Source organism: Protopterus annectens, chromosome 5.part1 (assembly GCF_019279795.1).
Source record: "Protopterus annectens isolate FY-2018-M chromosome 5.part1, PAN1.0, whole genome shotgun sequence".
In the NCBI taxonomy this organism is placed as follows: Eukaryota; Metazoa; Chordata; order Ceratodontiformes; family Protopteridae; genus Protopterus; species Protopterus annectens.
In genome coordinates this window covers 71019494-71040451 of record NC_056736.1, presented here as the reverse complement: position 1 = coordinate 71040451, position 20958 = coordinate 71019494, and the positions used below count along the sequence as shown (strand labels likewise).

Sequence of the window (20958 nt, the reverse complement as noted above, 5' to 3'; positions counted from 1 at the left end):
CAACAAAATCAGTGTACAAAGCAGTCACTGCCCTTAAGGCCAAATACAACACCAGACATACTTGTCATAGGTGACTCCATAGTCAGACACACTGACGTCCCGCTCACCAGACTGAGTAAGGAGAAGGTCACAGTAAGCTGCCTGTCGGGCGCTAGAATCTGCCACATAACACAAGCACTCAGGTCTCTCAACAGCAGGTACAAGTACGACTCAGTCATTGTCCACGCTGGTGTCAACGACCTGAGATGTACCTCCTTGGACTACATGAAAAGAGACATTGAGGAGCTCTCTGATTATGTAGCCCAGGCAGGTATGACCCTGACCTTGAGCAGTATCCTACCTTCACCTAGAATGATGCCACAATACAGTGATAAGATGATCAGCTTTAATAATTGGCTTAAATTCTGGTGTCATTCAAAGGATCCAATGTCTGTCTGCCTGGGATGACATGCTGGACAAGCCACGCTGCTTCGCAAGGGACGGCTTGCACCTGTCACCCCTAGGCTTCCGGATATTGGCAAAGGCTCTTGCCACCCCCATAGTGCCTTTTTTAGGCAAGGCTCAAATTCTAAACCTACCACCCTAGAACACAAAAAGTAAAAACTAAGGGTAATGCTGCTCAATGCCAGAAGTCTCAATCTCAAGATGCACGCACTCGAGGCCCTTCTCAGTATGGAGAACATCGATGTCTGACAGAAACCTGGTTCAAGGCTCCTGAGAGCACCCCAGCACTATCAGGTTTCACCTCATATCATGCGTTCCGGCCCCAAAATCCGGACAACACCAAGAAAGAAGGGTATTCCATATTCATAAAGGACACCCACACCTCAAGGTTGGTGGCAACGCACGATGCATCGGAGACCATCCAGGTGCAATTAACCATAGGCAAGACTGCTCTGCAATTTGTAGCATGTTACAGGCCACCCTCTCAAACTCAGGAACCTCACATGGCCTTCCTGAAAACAATGGAGGGGTTAAATGTATCTCCAAACACCATCATACTAGGTGACTTCAACTACCCTAATATAGACTGGGAACACTACTCAAGCCCAAACACTCTAGCCCAAAGGTTCCTGGAGTTCATAAACTCAAATGCCATGGAACAACTAGTCACCATCCCCACAAGAGGAGAAAACATACTTGATCTCATCATCACGAACATGGGATCACAATGTTCAACACCGGAAGTATACCCCTCACTGGTGAGATCAGATCATAAACTAATCTCGCTGGAGGTCCTCATCCCGGCCCCACCTGAAACAAAAAAGACCACAGTGAAAAACTTCTCAAAAGCCGACTTCACACTTCAAAAAACTAGTGTGGTCTCCTTTAAGGCCCCTGAGCCAGTGGTAAACATTACTCAAACTGCTGAATCACTTACAAATGCCTTCTACCAGCACCTACAGGACTGCATGGATCAGGCAATCCCAAACAAAACTAAGACTCTTTATACCAAAGGCAAGCGTCCAGTCTGGTGGACCTCAGCCATAAACAAGCTCTACAACAAAAGGAGGAAGCTACTACAAGATAGAGCAAAATCCTTGAAAGGTAAGACACCTTTGATCATTATAAGTAAAAAACTAAGAGCTCTCATAAAATCATCCAAGGCAAATTTTGAGAGAAAAATCGCCAAGGATTCAAAAGACAATCATAAGGCCTTCTTTAGCTATGTTAGAGACCTAGGAGGAAACTCCCAGATATGCTCAGAATTAGTTCAAAATGATGTGAAGATTACTGAACCTACACACATTGCCAACATACTGGCTGACAGGTTCAGTGCAAACTTCTCCCCAAAAGGAGAGATATCTATACCAGAGGATTGTAGCCCCCAAACATCTCCAATGCCCAGGTGAGAACTGCTCTATCCAAAGCAAAAACACAGCATCCATGGGACCGGATGGTGTCCCCGGCTGTGTGCTCCATGAACTCAATGAGGAATTAAACCCGCAGTTAGGACAGCTGTTTAATCTTAGCCTCACCTCAGGATACGTACCCAAGGAGTGGCGCCGCACTGTGGTCCCACTTCACAAGGCGGTGCCTCCACCGACCCTGGAAATTACCGTCCCATTAGCTTGACAAGCCTTATCTGCAAAGCCATGGAGAGGATCATAATGGAACTCATAAATAAAGACATAGGGAACTTGCAGACTTTGGATCCAACCCAGTTTGGCTTTGTCAAAGGCAGATCATGCCTTTTAAACTTGGTTGACTTTTTCGAGACAGTCACCAAGGCCATTGATGAGGGAAAGGCAGTCCATACAGCCTACCTTGACCTGGCAAAGGCCTTCGACACAATACCCCACTCAGGTATCATCAAAAATCTCATCAGCTTGAATGTAAACCCATACATCACAAGATGGGTTGCAAACTGGCTAAGTGACAGAACCCACAGGGTCAGAGTTGCTGGAGCCATGTCAGACTCAAAGCCTGTCACAAGTGGTGTCCCACAGGGCTCAGTCCTGGGTCCACTCTTGTTCGGCATCTACTTTTCTGAAGTACAAGCAAACACAGGAGGGTTATGGCTGACAAAGTTTGCAGATGACTGCAAACTGGGCCATAGTCGAAAACACATCTGACACAGATATCCTTCAGAAGGGCCTCACAGAAGCGGATAACTGGTGCCAGAGCCATGGCCTAAAGTTAAATGCCAAGAAATGCATAGTCATACCCTTCGGGAAAAACAAGGTTACCCCTAGCTACCATATAGGTGGCAATCCACTGAGCACAGAAGAAGTCATCAGGGATCTGGGGACCCAGGTTGACAGTAGCCTTCGCTTGACACTCATGTTGCTAAAGTAGTTAGGAAAACCTTCTACATTGCCCACCTGATCATGAAGGGATTCACATCTAGATCAAGGGAGGTCATCGCCCCTGTACTCATCACTCATTAGACCTATGATTGAGTACAATGCCCCATTCGAATGTATCTAACCAGACACCTGCAGCAGCTGGAAAGGCCCCAAAAGTTCCTCACCAAAAGGATAAAGGGTCTCAAGATATGTCTTATGTTGCCCGACTGAAAGAACTCCAGCTCTATTCAGTCTCATACCGCTTGCTCAGAGGTGACCTGTGCCTGACATATAAGGCCATGTCAAACCCTGATTTGATGAATATGCTTCACCTCAAAAATCTAGATCCCTCAGAACCACAAGGGCGGGAGACTTAAACCTTGACACGGTTATTAATAGAACATGCTGGAGGGACAGATTCATCACCCAGAGACTCCCTATGCTGTGGAACAAAATCCCGGTACATGTGAGGCAGAGCACCTCGCTGGCCTTGTTCAAGAGGAATCTTGACCAATGGATGGGGGATCGCAGATATACCCCAGGGATTACTTCAGTGTCACTGCTTGACAGAGGCACAGCAAAAATAATAGGCATAGTTTTATTCAAACTAAAGGGGTGGCGAAAGCCAAATAACTATGGGCTAGGCTTATAAATGCCCTTGGGCAGATAGCCTAGTATGAACCTATGAACCTATATGTACGTGATCAGCTTTTGAGAGATTTTGTTAGATTCTGCTTTGTTAAATTGCAGTTACTTTGTGCAAGGTGGTGTTGTGTTTCCAGTATTTTTTTCACTTTTTCCCCTTGTAGTATAATGGTGGTGGTGGGGCTGACTTGGCTACCTGCAAAAAGGATTTTTTTAATTTATTTTTCAATTTACTCTTTTGAGTATGAAAAGTCAATGAAATGTGACTTAGTCTTGAATGCGCTCACCAAAGATAGGAAACCTGCACATTCAGGTGTGTTTTGGTCTTCATTTCAGTGGAAGTTTGTGTTGTGTTGAAATTAATGTGATCCTTAATGAGATAAAAATAATTATATATACATATGGGTCTACTACGGTTGATTGAAAACTCACTTGATTGAAAATGAAATTACTAGGACCACTTCACTGAAAGCTCACTTCACTGAAAACTCACTTGACTGAGACTCATTTCATTGAAAGTCATAAATGACATTTTCCCCACTGTAGTGCAACCCTGGAGTTAGTATATAAAGTAAGGGGGGTGTGGGGGGTGAAGCCCCCTACATATCTTGGTTATATATTTTCTTTTGGAAACATTTATTGCACTTGTAAGTATTACTGTGTATAGTTTAAAATGTTTATAATATGTGGGGGTATGTGCCCCCCACACCCCCCTAACTTGATATACTAACTGCAGGGTCACACTACAGTGGGGAAAAGATCATTTATGACTTTCAACGAAATGAGTTTCAAAGAAATTAGTTTTCATTGAAGTGAGCTTTCAGTGAAGTGGTCCTAGTAATTTCATTTTCAGTCAAGTGAGTTTTCAATCAACCATAGTAGACCCATTGTGTGTGTGTGTGTGTGTGTGTGTGTGTGTGTGTGTGTGTGTGTGTGTGTGTGTGTGTGTGTGTGTGTGTGTGTGTGTGTGTGTGTGTGTATATATGTACATATATACATTTTTTTTTCTTGGCTGATGACTTTTTTTTTTGTTCCATTATAGTAGTAGCCTGAAGAAAAAGTCAAAGGTCATTGGCTATGTGACAGTTCACGATTCTCCTGATTCTGATTCTTCATTAAGTAGCCCTTACCCTGCTGAGCATGTGGTGACACTAAGAGCTGGTGGAAACGTGTTGGAAGTCTCTGGAGGAGGATTAATAGATAGCATTCCAAGCAACACCTCCCGTACAATTATTGTTCCTCCTCTGAAAAAGTCAAACATCAGCACATTGGACTGCAACAGTCATATGCCTGGTATGTAACTTAAAAGTTTTGGACTTGAACAGGTTTTGTTTGCTGTGAACAAGTTAAAGATTGCACTGCATTAATTTGCTAACCATTCCTCTACATTTTGTTTCTTGTTGTCCATTATATTTCATGCAGATATGTAAAAAAATGTCCAGGATGAAGACCATAATTGAAGGAATTATGTCATCTGTAAAGAGATGCTGTTGTTTTCATGAGTCTTTTCACATTTGGGCAAGTTAGCTTCACAGCAAAAGAAAAAAACAGCACATTCCCATTTGAAATATAAATGCTTAAAAGTTTTTAGTGTTGATAAAACTGTGGGGAGTTGCCTGTCATCCAGGTAATTTTGTTTCAAGTAAGTTCAGTGCATTCATTGGTAAGCATATAGAAAGAGTTCACTTAGACTTAAGTAGCACACCAAGAAGGTCATGAGGGACACTACTGTCATTTATGCACCCGAGAATTGGCTGCTAGTAGACAGACAGTTGTATGGCTGAATTTCCTGAGCTTGGAACCTCCCCAAAGTGAAATTGTTCCCCTCCTTGTCCTGATAATGTCAGTTAAAAGTTCTTTGGAAGGAGGTGGGTAGCCTTGCCCCATTTTCAGTTTTTGTTGTGGTGCACAATTGTCTGTCTATTTTTAGGTGGCTTTCAGAGCAGTGCAGTAGTTCCCCAGTTTTGAATTTTGCTGTAACCGTGTTTTGTGTGTGTGTGTGTGTGTTTTGTCTGCGTGTGTGTTTGTGTGTGTGTGTGTGTGTGTGTGTGTGTGTGTGCGCGCACGCGCGTGCGTCTGTGTGTGTTTATACATGCATTAGCCGGGTAAGTTCGGCCAGTTAGCAGCAGAAGGAATAGGATCGAAGCATTTAAAAAAACAAATCAGTTAATAGTAATTATAGTAATGATAGAGTCATGAACTACATTTCTTAAGTTATAAATGTAATGCTGTAGTCATACTGCCCATTGGTAACTCTAAGCAAAATATAAAAAGAAATGGTGTAGTCATAGTAAAGGGGTGGATTGTGGTTTAGAAGTAATTTTAGAGATTAAAAATATATACATTGAGACATCTAAGAAAGGGAAGGGTGGAGGCGGAGTGGGATGCTAAGCTGAGAGGCGTGTGTATAAAGAAAGAAAATATTCTGTTTCACTGGGACTGACCTCTTTCTGCATGCCTTCCCTCATCTTCCCCGTAGTATTGCAGAAGGTGACAGCAGACATGGCAAGGATGATACTGATTTGTTCCTTATTGACCTAGGCAGCACCTGTTCTTCATCCTTCTCACCCTCAGCAAAGGGAGAACCAAAACATTAGCTCAGCATGTGAACCTGCTCACTCAAAACAAGGGATCCGTCTTCCATCCCAGTGTGAGGAAACTCACTCTGGTAGCTTGGATGATTGGTTATTAATTCCTTCTAGGCAGTCCTTTTAAGAGGATGTACAATCTGTTTTGATCAAAGCCAGAAAACAGAGTACTAAAAAATCTTAAGTGAAATGGAAAGGTTCTTATCTGTTGCCAATGCAAAAGGTATTCTACCAGCCAAAGCAAGGATGGGTTATCTTATTAAAAAGTAAAAGTGCATGCCTCAGCCGTAAATGCCTCTACCCGTGTTTCCTCCTGCATACAGTCATCCTCATATGAAACAGTTTCTAAAATAAATCTTACAACCCAGCCCCCTCCCCACAAAGAAAGAAAGAGGCAGTACCCATTTATGACCTATGTTATGTGCTAGGAAAAGCTAACATTTCCTTCTTTTGAGCCAGCTGCTTTGGCCCTACTTAAAAAAATGGAAAGCTGCCCTTCTACTTGCTCTCACTTCAGCCAGGCACATGTATGAGATGCCAGCCCTTATGTGTAGGAACCTTTTCTCATTTTCCAGAGACAAAGCACGTTAGAGAACTTACTCCTCATTTATTCCCAGGATGGTACTGGATATTTCCTTGAACCAGGTTGTATACCTTCCAGGGCTTTTTTCCAAATTCCCAGAACAAGGGGTAGGGAATGTTGCATTCATTGGATGTATACAGACAGTTAAGGTTCCACCTTCACAGGAATAGATTTCCAAACGTAGCTGATCAACGTTTGGTGGAATGTGCAGATTGTAAGTAAGAGAGAATTGTGGGGAGTCAAAGCATTTCAAAATGGATAGCTAGCTCTATTACCTTTTGTTACACACACCATGAAAAACAAATGCCTGGTAGAATCAAGTCTCATTCCACCAAGGCCAAGGCAGCCACCACCGCATTCTTGAAAGGAGACCAACCCAGTCCATCCTGGAAGCAGCTACTTGGCCTTTTGTGCACACCTTCACCAAACACTACCACCTTGGTGCTACCTCCATAGCCGGGATTACCACTGCTGTCCTGCAGAACCTGGTATCCTCAGCCCAGAGCGGCTTGCCAGCCACCTGGGTAACATAGCTTTAAGAGTCCTCACACGTTCTGCAACACTGCCTAGGAAGAACATAGTATATAATAGTTGTATTGGAACTTACCAAAATCGTAGATGTTCGAGTATGTCAGTGTTGCAATACCCTGTCCTTCATAACCACCCCTGTATACTTTTTCCCCTATATTTGGGGTTAATGCACTACCTACCTCCCCACCCAACTTCCTTCCTTCCTCCAACAAAAGTGGCAGGGTATAAGATCAGTGTGGTAGGTTGTGCACTGCCTAAGGAACATTTGGACTTTCGGACTTCAGACAAAAAAGACCTGAAGATGGTGCCAGCTGATGACATTTTATACCACAGATGTCAGAGACCAAGGGCATCCTCCGGCTGAGGGATGGTGAAAGATTCTGGTATGCTGGCTTCTGCATGGCAGGAAATCCCAAGACCTAAGTACTGTGACACTGATCTCAAACGTCTACAGTTATAATAAGTGAATGACGCAACTGTACTTTCTTTGTAATTCACTGTTGCAGTAGTAGCCCTTTAGAATTTGTCTTGCAGAACACTGAGGCTGACCCAAGTACTAGGAATTTTCCCTTCCCCTGACATCAGGGCTCTGGTACTACAAAGGGTTGTCTGACAGTTCCAACTTTTAGTTCTTTCTTGCCATTGGAATCTGATGTAACCTTATATCCCAGTACATTGGTGGGCCCTGAAACTAGGAAATTTATCAGATGAGAGTACCCCATGGGGGATTTTTCTGTTCTAATATGTTGATGTTGTAGATGTTAGAAAATGTACGAAACTGCTTGAAGTGTGGGAAACAAATTCCCCACTGTGATTTCCACACTGTCTGCCTGTTTTGTTTTGCCTGGGTTTGGAGTTTGACATACTCTGTTGTCCCCAGTGCATGTACTTCTCTGTTCCCACTCTTTTAGGCACTGGTCTGAATCCTTATGACATTTTTAGAGCAGAACTGCTCGCAACCATGGCCTTGGATTGCTATGGCATCTGCCAGTCACTCTGAAGACCTCCCATGCAAAAGGAAGAGAAGTATCCTAAGACAGGAGAAGTAGAGGAGCCAGCACCACCTTCTCAGTTTCCAATAGCCCTCTCAGGCTTGAGATTGCTGGATAAGGTGAGATGAGGTACTTTCGTAGCCCCCTCCAGCATCAGACACCACTGAAGTCTCTGGAAAAACTCCTAGTGAGGCCGCCACGTCTAGTGCAGTGTCATGGGTTTGTTATGACTGAACAGTCAAAAGCATCCGTTGGTTCCTGAGCTGTTGGGCAGGCAACAGCTTCTGCTGCCAGCATTCTGATTATCCAGGAGGAGGAGGGTGGCATCTGCTGTATTTTCGTCAGTGAAGAGGTGCTTGTGGATTACATGTAGCTCACAGCTTCCCGCCTGTGACTTGATGCATACCTAACTGACAACCACACCTGAATACAGGCCCAAGCCTCTGAACAGAAAGAAACCTGTCATCAGTTTGTTCTATCCTCAGCTGCATGGGCCAAAGCCCCATTCCTCACAGGCCTACTCTGCTGGACTTGTTCAGGTTAGCTGAGAGTTTCTTGGATTTTGAGATACAGACAGTTCTACTGTGAAAAGTCAGATGCTCCAGGAATCACCTGTAAAGAGAAAGCGTGGCTAATCCTTATAAGGAGTCCTCTGATTCCTCAGACTTTGAGGGAGATTGGTTGCCATCTGGTGACTTGTTCTCTGCAGGGTCTTATGCTAGCTTTGAGTTTGAAGCTCCTTTAGCCACAGCCTTACCACCTGTGAATCATTCTTTTAGGAAACTCTACACACGATGAAAGAGCCCTTTAATTGGGAGGCACAGGAATATCCACAGTACGAGAAGAGAGTCTGGCAGTTTCTTGGTCTTACTGAACCCGTCTTTATCTATTCCTCCATTTCTGGAAATTGTGGATGACATGGTCCAAGACGCATCCTTGCAGCTTGACTACTAGCTCCCACCTCCAACATTTGTTTCAGGGGGATAATCAGATCGGTAATTTCTTCCTGCTCTGTTTCTTTTCTTTTTGTTTTTTATTAGTAGGTTGTATCTTTTGCTGTTGTCAACTTTCAACTGTTTCTTTTCTTTGTTTTTATATAAATATGTACATGTATGTACATATGGGTCTACTACGGTTGATTGAAAACTCACAACTGAAAATGAAATTACTAGGACCACTTCACTGAAAGCTCACTTCACTGAAAACTCATTTCTTTGAAACTCATTTCGTTGAAAGTCATAAATGGCCTTTTCCCCACTGTAGTGCGACCCTGGAGTTAGTATATAAAGTAAGGGGAGGTGTGGGGGCATAGCCCCCCACATATTACAAACATTTTAAACTATACACATTGATACTTACAAGTGCAATAAATAACTGTTTCCAAAAGAGAATGTATAACCAAGATATGTGGGGGGCTTTGCCCCCCACACTCCCCCTTACTTTATATACTAACTCCAGGGTCGCACTACAGTGGGGAAAAGGCCATATATGACTTTCAACTAAATGAGTTTCAGTCAAGTGAGCTTTCAGTGAAGTGGTCCTAGTAATTTCATTTTCAATCAAATGAGTTTTCAATCAACCGTAGTAGACCCGTACATACATATATGTATGTGTACATATACAAACTTATGTATATATATATATATGTTGTGTGTGTGTGCGTGCGTATGTGTGTATGTATATATAAAAGTTTCACCTCCACCCCTTTGAAGCCGTTATTTTGTTTCTTAATTATTTTCTATTAAGTTTTTACTCTTAGCTATACAAGGTCAAGAGATCAGTGCCTACTACTTGGAGGAGGGTGCAACTCCAACTGTTCCAGCTTTATCTTTGTCTCTAGGTGATTCTGCCCTTGAAAGCTTGTCCCCGGTCATGGACTCTGATCTGGTTGAGACACTGGTGTCTGGGATCCAATCCTCTGATTTGACGACTGCAGATTCTGTCTCGGCTATGTTGGCTCCCTCCTCAGCGTTTGAGGCAATTGAGAAGATTCTGGCCCAGTATTCTTCTTAAGAAGGGGGAGACTGTTGCCCCTCTGCTCCATCCAGACTCCCTACCTCATCTGTTCCTTTTGTTACTCATCATTAGTTCCATGGACATCCAGCTTCAGAAGACCTCCACCCATTCCTTCACTTAAGTACATTGACACTTTTGTCTCTTCATTGTCCTCCCAACCTGAAGAGCACAGAGAGTGCAAATGTAAGAGGAGACACATAGATTCCCCACTGGAGTCAAACTGAAGACACTGACTTTGATGAGGTGACCCCCCCCCCCCCCCGCAAGATACCTGTTTTTGGTGATCTTATGGAGCACTTAAGATATAGAGAGAACTAGCCAACTGATTCCCTGTCCCTTAATGAGGACATTTTCTTCAAGGCCTTTGGAGCAGACCCATTACCATTCAGGTGATTCTTCTTGCTGAAAGACTCATCAGTGTTATCACACAAAGGACTTAGTGGGGCTCTCATATGTTAGACCCACTTCCTCACAAGCTGGACAAGGTGCTAGTCCCCTGGGTATGGATTGTCCCCATTGGAACAGCAGTCCACTTATGGACTCCCTTATTGCCAGCTGCAGTAACAGTAAAGGGTTGTCTGAGGAAAGCACCATGGTCCACCCACCTAATATCGAGTCCAGGGTGGTGGATCATTTTGGGAAACTTTTCTTTGCTTCAGGGGCTATTTTCCATATTACCGGACTCTAGAAGGCATTAATTATGGCGTTATTAAATTCTCTTAGGAGACCCCATACAACTTGGAGTCCCAGTTGACGGCCATGTTGACAATATTTAACATTACTGTGAAACTAGTTTCCTTTAGTTAATGGTGCATCCAGAACCCAGAGCAATATGCAGTCATGCCTGTTTGTAGTTACATCAAGTAAAAAGTTTAAGAGGAGTCCTCCCTGTTTAATATCCCAAATCTCCTGTAGTAGAAGCCCAATGGATGTATGCAGATTATCAGATAAGGACATACCAATATTTCAGTTACGTGACTTCTGAATGCCCATGACTTTTTACTTTGTACTTTTCCAGTCGTTATGGGTGTATTCAGGCCAATAAAGCCAAACCCCACAAACTGTAGACATGCCATTTTTTAGACTTTTTGCTATGTTGTCAGTACAGCATAAGTGAACTGTTTGGCTGTACTGCAGAAACATAGCTTAAAACCCAGCTGCATAAATATTAAGGTACTTGCAGAATATCCCAGACAACATCCAAGCAAAGGGTGGTTACTCAGGCATACCATTCAGTAAAAATGGCAAGAAAGACTCACCAAAGCAGGAGTCTTTCACCCTTTGCTTGGATGTTATGTAACCCTGGTGTTCCATGCAAGATTCTTGAGGGTCTTGCAGTGTTCCCTTTAGGTTCACTGGTCTCTTTTAACATGATGTCTACATCATCCTGTCAAACTCTCCTCTCTCTGTTGTCACATTTCTTGTCAGACAAACTCTGCTCTGGTTTCAGACGGACACCCTTTTATTCTTCCTCTGCCTTTGGCCATAATGACAACAGATGCTTTTAACTGGAGTGGAGGGTATTGCGAGTGAGGGTTTGTTCAGGGAATGTGCACCAGGCAAGAGGCCCAGTACACATCATCATTCTGGAGGTGAAGGCAGTCCTCCTAGCATTGTTATCTCTTCCAGACATTGTCCCTCCAGGTGTAATTGCTGTGCACGCAGGCAGTACTTCTGTAGTCTGTATATCAGCAAATGGGGTAGGATTTGCTCTTACTCATGTTAAGAACTCATGAAGGTTTGGTAGTGGGCAGTGTCTTCACGTTGCTGTCTTCATGCAAACCATTTCAGGTCAGTTCAGTAGCCTAGCGTACAGGCTGAGCTGATGCATTGTCGTGCCTCACGAGTGATCTGTCTGTCAGTCAGTGGGCACTGGAGATCTTCAGCCACTGAGGCCAGCTGTATTGTGCCTTTTTTTTGCTTCTCTCACCAGTATGAAACACAGCAGCTGTTTTACCCTCAGTCTTCAACAAGGATAGTCACCACCAAGGGACGCTGTAGTCCATATTTACCTTCCTGGTTTTCTTTATGCATACCCTCCACTTCCACTAATGACCAAGTTTCTGCAGAAATCTGCCATGTCAGAGGAAAAAGATATTCTCATTGCCCCCTTCTGGCCTCTGCAAGTTTGATTTCCCTACCTGCAGCGTCATCTTTTACAACCGCTTTTCATGCTTTATCACCTTTCAGATCTACTATGTCACTCTTCTGGTAAGGCTCACCCAGACATCAAGTCTCTGAAATTAACAGCATTGTTTCTCCAATTCTATTGATGACCAAAGATCCTTCATTGCTTTCTAAAGTAGCACTTATGCTGATAGCTTCATAGAAATCTTCCAGTTGAAAAGTTTGTAAGAGCAAATCAGAAAAGTTTTCTGTCTGGGCAGTAGACCATGGCCTTGATTCTTTTACTGCACACTTTCCTTCCATTTTGGACTTCTTAGCAAGACTGTTCCACTCGGATGCTAGTTTTTGTACTATTAAGGTGCAATTAGCAGGTGTTTCCAGCTTTCATAGAGGCTCAGTTGACAGCCATCGCTTCCTTGAAAATATCTAAGGCCTTTTTAACTGTCACACTTCTACACAGACCACAATCAAAGATCCTACTCCTCCTTTGGAGATTACATTGATGTTACAAGCTCTCAAGCAAAACCTCTCTTTGAGCCTACATTTAAAGTCATGTTGGAATTTGTCTTGGAAGACTTTGTTTTAGGTAGCTGTCGCTTCAACCAGATGAATTTCTCCTGCAAATGTCTGTATTTCATCTTTCTGAAGAGTAAAGCCAAGGAGTCAGCCTTAAAACAGACTAAACATTTGTCTGTATTTTTTTCTAATTATTCCAATGAAGGGTAACACATTTTACACATCTTTATGTCCACCAGTCAACTCGGGTTTTAGTTAAACTGAATGAACTCTGTCAGAAAAGTTGAAGAATTATTTATGTACTTTTTCAAAACCAAGTTGAGATTCAAGATCTCTAAAGTCACCAACCAAGTTGAGATTCAAGATCTCTAAAGTCACCTAGGCTGGATGGCTTTCATATCGTATTTCCTTTGTTCATAATAGCAAGGGGAATTCCGCTTTCATACAGACCCAAAGCACATTCTACTAGATCCGTATCAACTTTATCTGCTTTTTCCAGATATTCTTCAGAGGATGGTATTTGTGCTGCAGCAACTTAGTCAAGTGTCTGAAGCTATAAGCATGGTCTAATTTTCAGTTCTAGAGCATCCTTTGGCTGCAGAGGTATATTACCATGATGCCACCCGGGAATTCTGGTAGCTGTGGATTCTGTGTCATTTGTTGAGGCAGATGGAGAGGACAACACAGAATACAAAAGCACTTATCTTGATTGCATCTGTTGTGCTTCTCACTCCATCTCGACATCCCACCCACCCTCCAGATTGGCATGTTATTCCTATTGGGTTGGTTTTTAGAGTATCCTACCTGACCAGTCCTGAAGCCTTCCTCTGGCAGTTCATCTGCTTGTCATTTACAGTTCTCTCAGTTGAGGTTGGATCTTTCATATGATATTTCTGTCTGTACTTAGGGCAAGCTCGATCTGAGGTACTTCTGCATTATCAGTACATTGCTTGAGAGGAGCTTGATCACTTGAGACAACTGTGATAAAGTTACTGACTTGGATCCACCTCAAGGTGGATGACCTCATCTGTCGAGACAGTTGGAGAAGGACTACAAGGATTTAGCATTGTGGTAAGTACATAACTTTTGTATTGCTTCTCCAGGGTATGGTTGTCTCTTAACCTCCAGAAATCTCTCTTCCAACCTTCCAAATGGGTTCCAGGGACCAGAAGTAATATCCAGAAGACAAGCTCTTATTTCTCTCACAAAGTTTCCAGGAAGTATCACAAAGGACACATGAACTGTGGTTCATGGCATCATGCATGGAGCTTCTTACCATACTCTGCATGAGAAACCTGCAGTAGTATCTAAAAAAGATATTGGTGCCAGAACCAGCATTCCCTGCATCGAGGGAACTCCATTAGTAAATGCAAGCCTTCATTGTCAACTGCGGGTTCCCTTCCAGCTATAGATGAGCAGCCAAGGTCCTTATAACAGATGTCTCAGATCTGGGCTGAGGGAGACTGCTTTTTGGGGCACTTGGGAAAGTTTTGCACAAAAAAGTGCTTCAACCTCAAGGAGATGATGGTAGTTCCCACGATGCTGGCCATATTCAAAGTTCAACAGCAACTGAGCACCCTTCTCATAAGATCAGCCAATACCAAGGTGATGTGTTACAACAGCAAACCACGAGGCACCCTCTCATACCCATTGTGCAGGCTGGCCATGCTAACATTATGGATGGTTCTTATCTTCCTGGCACAGTATTACCAGTTCAGGAAAATAAGCTTGAAGATTTTTTCATCAGGACAAGCTTAGACTCAAATAAGTAGATACTGAAGAAAGAGGTGTTCCTTTAATTGACTTACAAGTAGGGTGTGCCTGAAATAGACAATGTTATGTAGTCCTATCTCGCCATAATTCTTGCTGGATGGGTTTGGAGCCGATATTCGGTTCCTACTCAGCCGATACTAAAGCTTGAGAGCTTTTACTGGCTCGAGACTAGCCCCTATCCCATGGTGCCTCATGGCAAATCCCCAGATCTCGTTTGCCGCGAAAGCTTCAAGGTTGTGTCTTACTGGCTCGTTGGCTAAGTAAAACTGGTTTTTGCCTATCCTAATATATAGTTCTTGTCTATTGTGTGACTGTTTTGAAAGTTCTCGACCCCTCTTCCCCCCATAGGGCTGTGCGGCCCGTTTAAGTTAGAGGGCCTTTCCTCCCTGTGTGTGTGTGTGACTGTTTAAAAAAAAAGTTATCTTCTTCTTCCTTTCTGTCTTTATTGTTGGAGTTAATATTCGTTAGTATTGCTATGTAACTAACTTTCCTGATTCTCGAAATGTCAAATGATAAGGATAGGGAGCATAAGGATCATCACCCTTCGGGGTTTAAAAAGTGTGATAGGCGTGCGCAAAAAATGTCTCTTACAGACAGCCACACCAGTTGTGTGTATTGCCTTGGTGAAGCCCATTTGCAGGAACCCTGCACGTTTTGTCACGCATTTAGTACTAGAGTTTTAAATGAAAGAAAGAGGAAACTCATAGATAGGGGTTTCATGACCACTTCCTTCCAGGAACAGCTGGAACTTGGTCAGGCAGCTCCAAAATCCTCTAAGAGAAGCCAACTAAAAAGACTAAAGCATTGGAGCCAAGAAGTTCTGGTTCCGACTCAGCTTCATCCATTTTGGTGCCGTTGGTTTCCTCAGCTCCGAGACGACCTTCGGTACCGAAAATTTTACCTAGAATCGAGGTTGTGTCTCCCACCTTGAGATCTCCTGTTTTAGAGAGAAAGAGATCTCCTTCTCTCTCCACCAGATCCTCCAGGACTTTATCAGATGAGGACATCGAGACAGTGGTGAAGAGGTTGCTTTCGGATCCAGCTCTGGCAAGAAAATTGGCCCTCTGGACCCAAAGGTCTTTGAGCCCGACCCCCTTACCGACATCTGTTCCTCCTCCGACTGCTTCACTCTCGGAGCCTATTACTTTAGGTACCTCTGTCTTGGACCCATCGGCTCCGGGGATTCAACCTGCTTCCTCGGAGTCAATTACTCTATATTCGATGGCTCAGTCTGGAGCCGAGTGATCTGGGAGCCGACGCTCTTGTGTCGACTCCGAGGGGGACATTCACCCTGGGTTCTTGTCGGAACCGATACTCCCTCTCGGAGCTTCGGCTCGACTCAGCTTGGATCCGATTTCTGCTTCAGAGCTGTTCCCTATTGCTAGGAGTTGACCATCCGTCCCCTCAGAGTGGAGATCTTTTTCAGAGCGAGGGGGGGGGGGGCTTTCGAAGCTATAGAGAAGGCTTTATCCTCTGCTAACGCCATTCCATTGGAACCTGTGTCCCACAGCAGCAGGCAGCAAGCTCTCCCCCCCTGCCACCCCCACAGCGTAGGGAACCAGAGGCCCAAGTAGCCCCCATTGGAGGTGCCCCCTCTTCCGAGACCTCCCCAGATTATCCCACTGGAGAGCTCCCTCTGAAGAGGCTGTGTAAGAGGAAGCATGTCGACTCACCTGAGTCTGTCACGTCAGACACTGATTTAGAGGAATCAGAAGGGTCCCCTAGATCCCCCTCTGAGGATGTCTCTTTTTCTGACATCCTAGAAATCCTTAGACAGAGGGGTGATTGGAAGACCTCTTACCCTACTGAGGATGAATCAGTGTATCTTGAGGCCTTTGGTTCCCGACCCTCCACCTCCTGGGTGACACCGCCTTATGACCAACTTTTAGGGGTCGTATCGCGGAAAGCATGGACCTCTCAGGATTCAGTGGTGCCCGTCCCGAGGAGGCCAAATAAGTTTGACAGCACCTGAGCCACCAAGAAGGAATTATCTGAGACATCTTCTAATATCCATCCTCTTAACAAGGAGTCCAGGACGATGGATAGGTACGGGAAGCTTACTTTTTCTTCAGTGGCATTTACACTAAGATCACTGAATTACCTGACTCATTTTACTCGTCTTCAGAGGGATCTCCTGAAAGAGTTAGGAGACACCCTCCAGGGTTCAGTAGCTCTGGGTTCCATGGATAAGGTTTCTGCGCAGCTCTCCACCCTTACTTCCATAGCTAACTCCTCCATGAGGCTGATCTCATACGCGGCAGATGGAGCGAGTAGGGCTGCCACAGCAGGAATATCCCTGAGGAGACATTCGTGGATGCGTCTTTGGAATTTTACAGAATCCTTCAAGTCTTCCTTCACTAACATCCCCTTTGATGGTTCATCTCTTTTTGGACCCCAAGTGAAAGAGACTTTGACTAGGTGTGAGCAGGAAGGGAAAACCTTATCTGCCATCGGAGTCCGTTTCTCTCTCCCGTCTTGACCCTATCCCAATGGTAATACAGGAGGGAAAATGTGGTTCCACAGATCCCAAAAAAGTTTCCCCTCGGGCACAAGGTCAATCCTCCCCCAGAGGCAGAGGGGGAGGAATTAATGGAAGACTCCACCCTCACAGCAGAGGAGGTCTGCAGCATCAGGGAGACAGAGAAACTTTCTCTGATCGTCCCTTCCATTGCCGCTGAGAGATTGTCTGACTGTTCATCTCTGGAGGCAGTCGGGGGTCGTCTATCGCTGTACCCATGCACCTGGCTAACCATCTCCCAAGATCGTTGGGTACACACCATATCCAGAGGTTACCTGATCCCCTTTGTTTCCGAACCCCCAACAAACTGGTCTCTACCGGACGTACCACCCATCCAACTAGACCGTGCATCATCAGAGGTCATCTCGTTGCTGCAAAAAAGAGTCATCCAAGAAGTCCGCGCAGAGCAAGTAGAATCCGGAACTTACTCTCGATTCTTCTTATTTCCAAAAAAGACAGGGAACTGGCGGTCAGTTCTAGATCTCAGTAGGCTCAACAAGCATGCAAAGAAATTGAAGTTTCGAATGGTCACTCTGCAGTCGATATTTCCCTTTATCGGGAAAGACAAGTGGATGTGCTCAGTCGATCTCCAGGATGCGTACTACCACATCATAATGGACAGGCGCCCCAGGAGACACTTACACTTCCGTCTGGGAGTCAGTCATTTTCAGTTCAGAACACTGCCCTTTGGTCGCGCTACAGCCCCCAGATTGTTTACCAAATGCATGGCAGTGGTAACGGCTCACCTGAGACGTCAAGGATTCCAGGTGTTTCCGTACCTAGACGACTGGCTCCTCACTGCTACCACCAAGCATCAACTCATCAGAACCAGAGATGAGACTCTATCCTTGTGCACCAGTCTAGGCATCACTGTAAACCTACAAAAGTCAGTCTTAGCTCCCTCACAGCACATTGTATATTTAGGCTCAGAAATAGACACAACCACCATGTCAGTAAGGCTAACACAGGAAAGAGTAGAGTCTCTACGCAGTCAAGTCAGATCCTTGCTAAACAAACAAAAAGTTCAGGCCAGAGTAGTCCTTCAAGTCCTAGGGCTATGGCTTCCACCATCGTATTAGTTCCTCTTGCTCGCCTGCACATGAGGATACTTCAGTGGCTGCTATTTGGCCAATGGTCGATGCAAGACCTTCCATTGTCTCACCAGATTTTGATAACAAACGCTTGCAAAAAGGATCTGACATGGTAGTTGCACACAAAACAACTTATCCTAGGTCGTCCACTTGGTCCTCCCCAAAAGAAAGCAGTTTTGACCACGGACGCTTCCCAGATTGGGGGGGGGGCATTACCTGGGAATGACAGTCCAAGGTACTTGGCAGAACCACGAGAACTACTTGCACGTCAGTGTTCTGGAGATGAGAGCGGTGCTATATACATTGCAAGCACTTCACAGCTCCCTACCCACCGGGATGATTGAGATTCAGTCAGACAATATGTCTGTCGTGTGGTACATAAACAAGCAAGGGGGAACCAAGTCTTACCTGCTTTGCTGAGAGGCCTTAAGAGTTTGGAAATGGGCGATGGATACGCAACGCTTCCTTTTAACAACGCATATCCCAGGGCAATCCAACATAATAGCGGGCAAATTCAGCCGAGCAATTCTGATGCCTCACGAGTGGTCCCTGCTGAATCCAATGGTTGCAAAAGAGATCTTTCACAGATGGGGCCAGCCTTGCTGCGACCTATTTGCCCCTCACCTGAACACCAAATGCAGCAGCTACTTTGCCCTCATTCCCCATCCGGGGATGTCACCCAGGCATGCTCTAGTTCACGATTGGCCCCCCGGGACTTCTTCCTCACTTTCCACTCATCCCCAAAGTAATAAGAAAGCAAGACAGTTGAGGAGTTCCTTGATCCTCATTGCTCCTTACTGGCCTCGACAAGTTTGGTTTCCCTTCCTGTGGCCCTACCTTTTGGAGGAACCATGGATTCTGGACCCATCTCATCAATCGGGACAGTTCCACCCCTCCATCCACACCCTCAAATTGACAGCATGGCTGCTCCAGTTCCACAAATAACCAGGTGTATTCCCCTATCCCCTGCGGTCAAACACATTGTAATTTCATCCCATAAACCTTCCACTCAGAAACTATATTCCAGCAAATGGAAAAGGTTTTCTTTTTAGGCTACGAACCAGGGCTTAGATCCATATACAGCTCCTATAGAATCTGTTTTATCCTTCCTAGCATCAGTTTTTCATGAAGGAGCGGCAGCTGCTACAGTTAGAGTTCAGTTAGCTGCCATTTCCAATTTCCACTTTGGCTTCATGGGGAATCCAATCATGCAGCACTCCGTGTGTAAAACTTTCTTAAAAGGAGTTGTTCTTCTCAGGCCTCCAGTCAAACAACCATTAGCACCCTGGGACTTAAACTTAGTCCTCTCATCTTTGATGTCTGCACTCTTTGATCATTCCTCATCGTCAGACCTAAAATTGTTGTCATGGAAAACATTATTCTTAGTAGCCATAACATCTGCTAGGAGAGTCTCAGAACTGCAAGCTCTAACTGTTCGTCCTCCTTACATTATTTTTCACAAGGGTAGAGTCTCTCTCAGGACAAACCCTTCATTTCTTCCCAAAATATGCTCAGAGCACAATCTCAGTACTACTATATAGCTACCTGTGTTTTTTCCTAACCACTCTAATAAGTCATACTATAGACTACACCAGTTAGATGTTCACAGAATCCTCAGGTTTTACCTATATAGGACTAAAGAATTCAGAAAATCAGCTCAACTTTTTGTTTCTTTTTCTGACAAAAAGAAAGGCTTGCCTGTTTCTAAGATTACTCTTTCAAAATGGCTTTCGGTTTGCATATCATTTGCTTATCAACAAGCTGGCAAAAATTACCTGCCAAAGTTAAAGGTCACTCTACTAGAGCTGTAGCTACTTCATGTGCCTTTAGATCTAAACTCCCAATTGATACTATTTGTGCAGCAGCTACTTGGGCAAGACCACATACTTTTGTCACTCGTTACAAATTGGATTTGGCCTCCCGGGACAGGTCTTCCTTTGGGTCAACTGTGCTGAAGAGTCTCTTTGCTTGAGCCACCCTGGATATAGGTGCTAGGGACGCTGTCCCATCCAGCAAGAATTACGGCGAGATAGGGCTACATAACATAAAGAAGTTGTGTACTTACCATTACCATAACATTCCATGTTTGTAGTCCATCTCACCTACATTCTTGCATCCCTTCCTCCAACCCCCTTCCTGTTTTCTGGGGGATCTGGTGGACTATACTGGTGCTGCCTGACATAGTTCTGTTTTGTTGTCCACTTCGCATGGATTATATTTTCAAAATCCTTAGTCTGTATTTATGCAGCTCTTATACAGGTCTTACCTGATAGGTATTTATTGCTTTCTTGCAAACTAGATCTGGGGATTTACCGTGAGGCACCATGGGATAGGGGCTAGCCTCAAGCCAGTAAAAGCTCTCGAGCTTTAGTATCGGATGAGTCGGAGATGAATATCGGCTCCGAACTCATCCAGCAAGAATGTAGGCGAGATGGACTACAAACATGGAACATTATGGTACGTACATAACTTTTTTTTATTGTCTCACCACAAAATAGGTAACTGAAAAAATACTGTACAAGGACTCCACAGAAGGGAGCACAGTAGATGGACACCTTCTTCTTACTGAAGGGTCTGTATCTGTATGTTTCCCCTCCCTTACTTCTTATCTCCAGGTACTACAGAAAAGCAGGATAGCAGGCCCGAGTTGATCCTGGCAGCTCCCTTGTGGCCAAGACAGCACTAGTTCTCCATTTTACTAAGAACAGCCAAGGAGAAAAACTCTGAAAGTGGACATCCTCACCCAGAACTAAGGGTCTTCAGTACACCGTCACTTGAGTTCACTTAAA

The 20958-nt window shown here is 44.5% G+C and overlaps 1 protein-coding gene across 7 annotated transcripts in view; it reads left to right on the top strand.

Moving 5' to 3' along the window:
• Window positions 1-20958, top strand: part of HIPK1 (homeodomain interacting protein kinase 1) — a 1001014-nt gene that overhangs the window by 921987 nt on the left and 58069 nt on the right. For 6 of the 7 annotated variants that reach the window (XM_044072892.1, XM_044072895.1, XM_044072893.1 and 3 more), the window contains one exon: window positions 4477-4727. In XM_044072892.1, coding sequence (XP_043928827.1) covers window positions 4477-4727 — 251 coding nt within the window. The remainder of the gene's footprint in view (window positions 1-4476; window positions 4728-20958) is intronic. The other variant, XM_044072894.1, reaches the window with a different exon arrangement.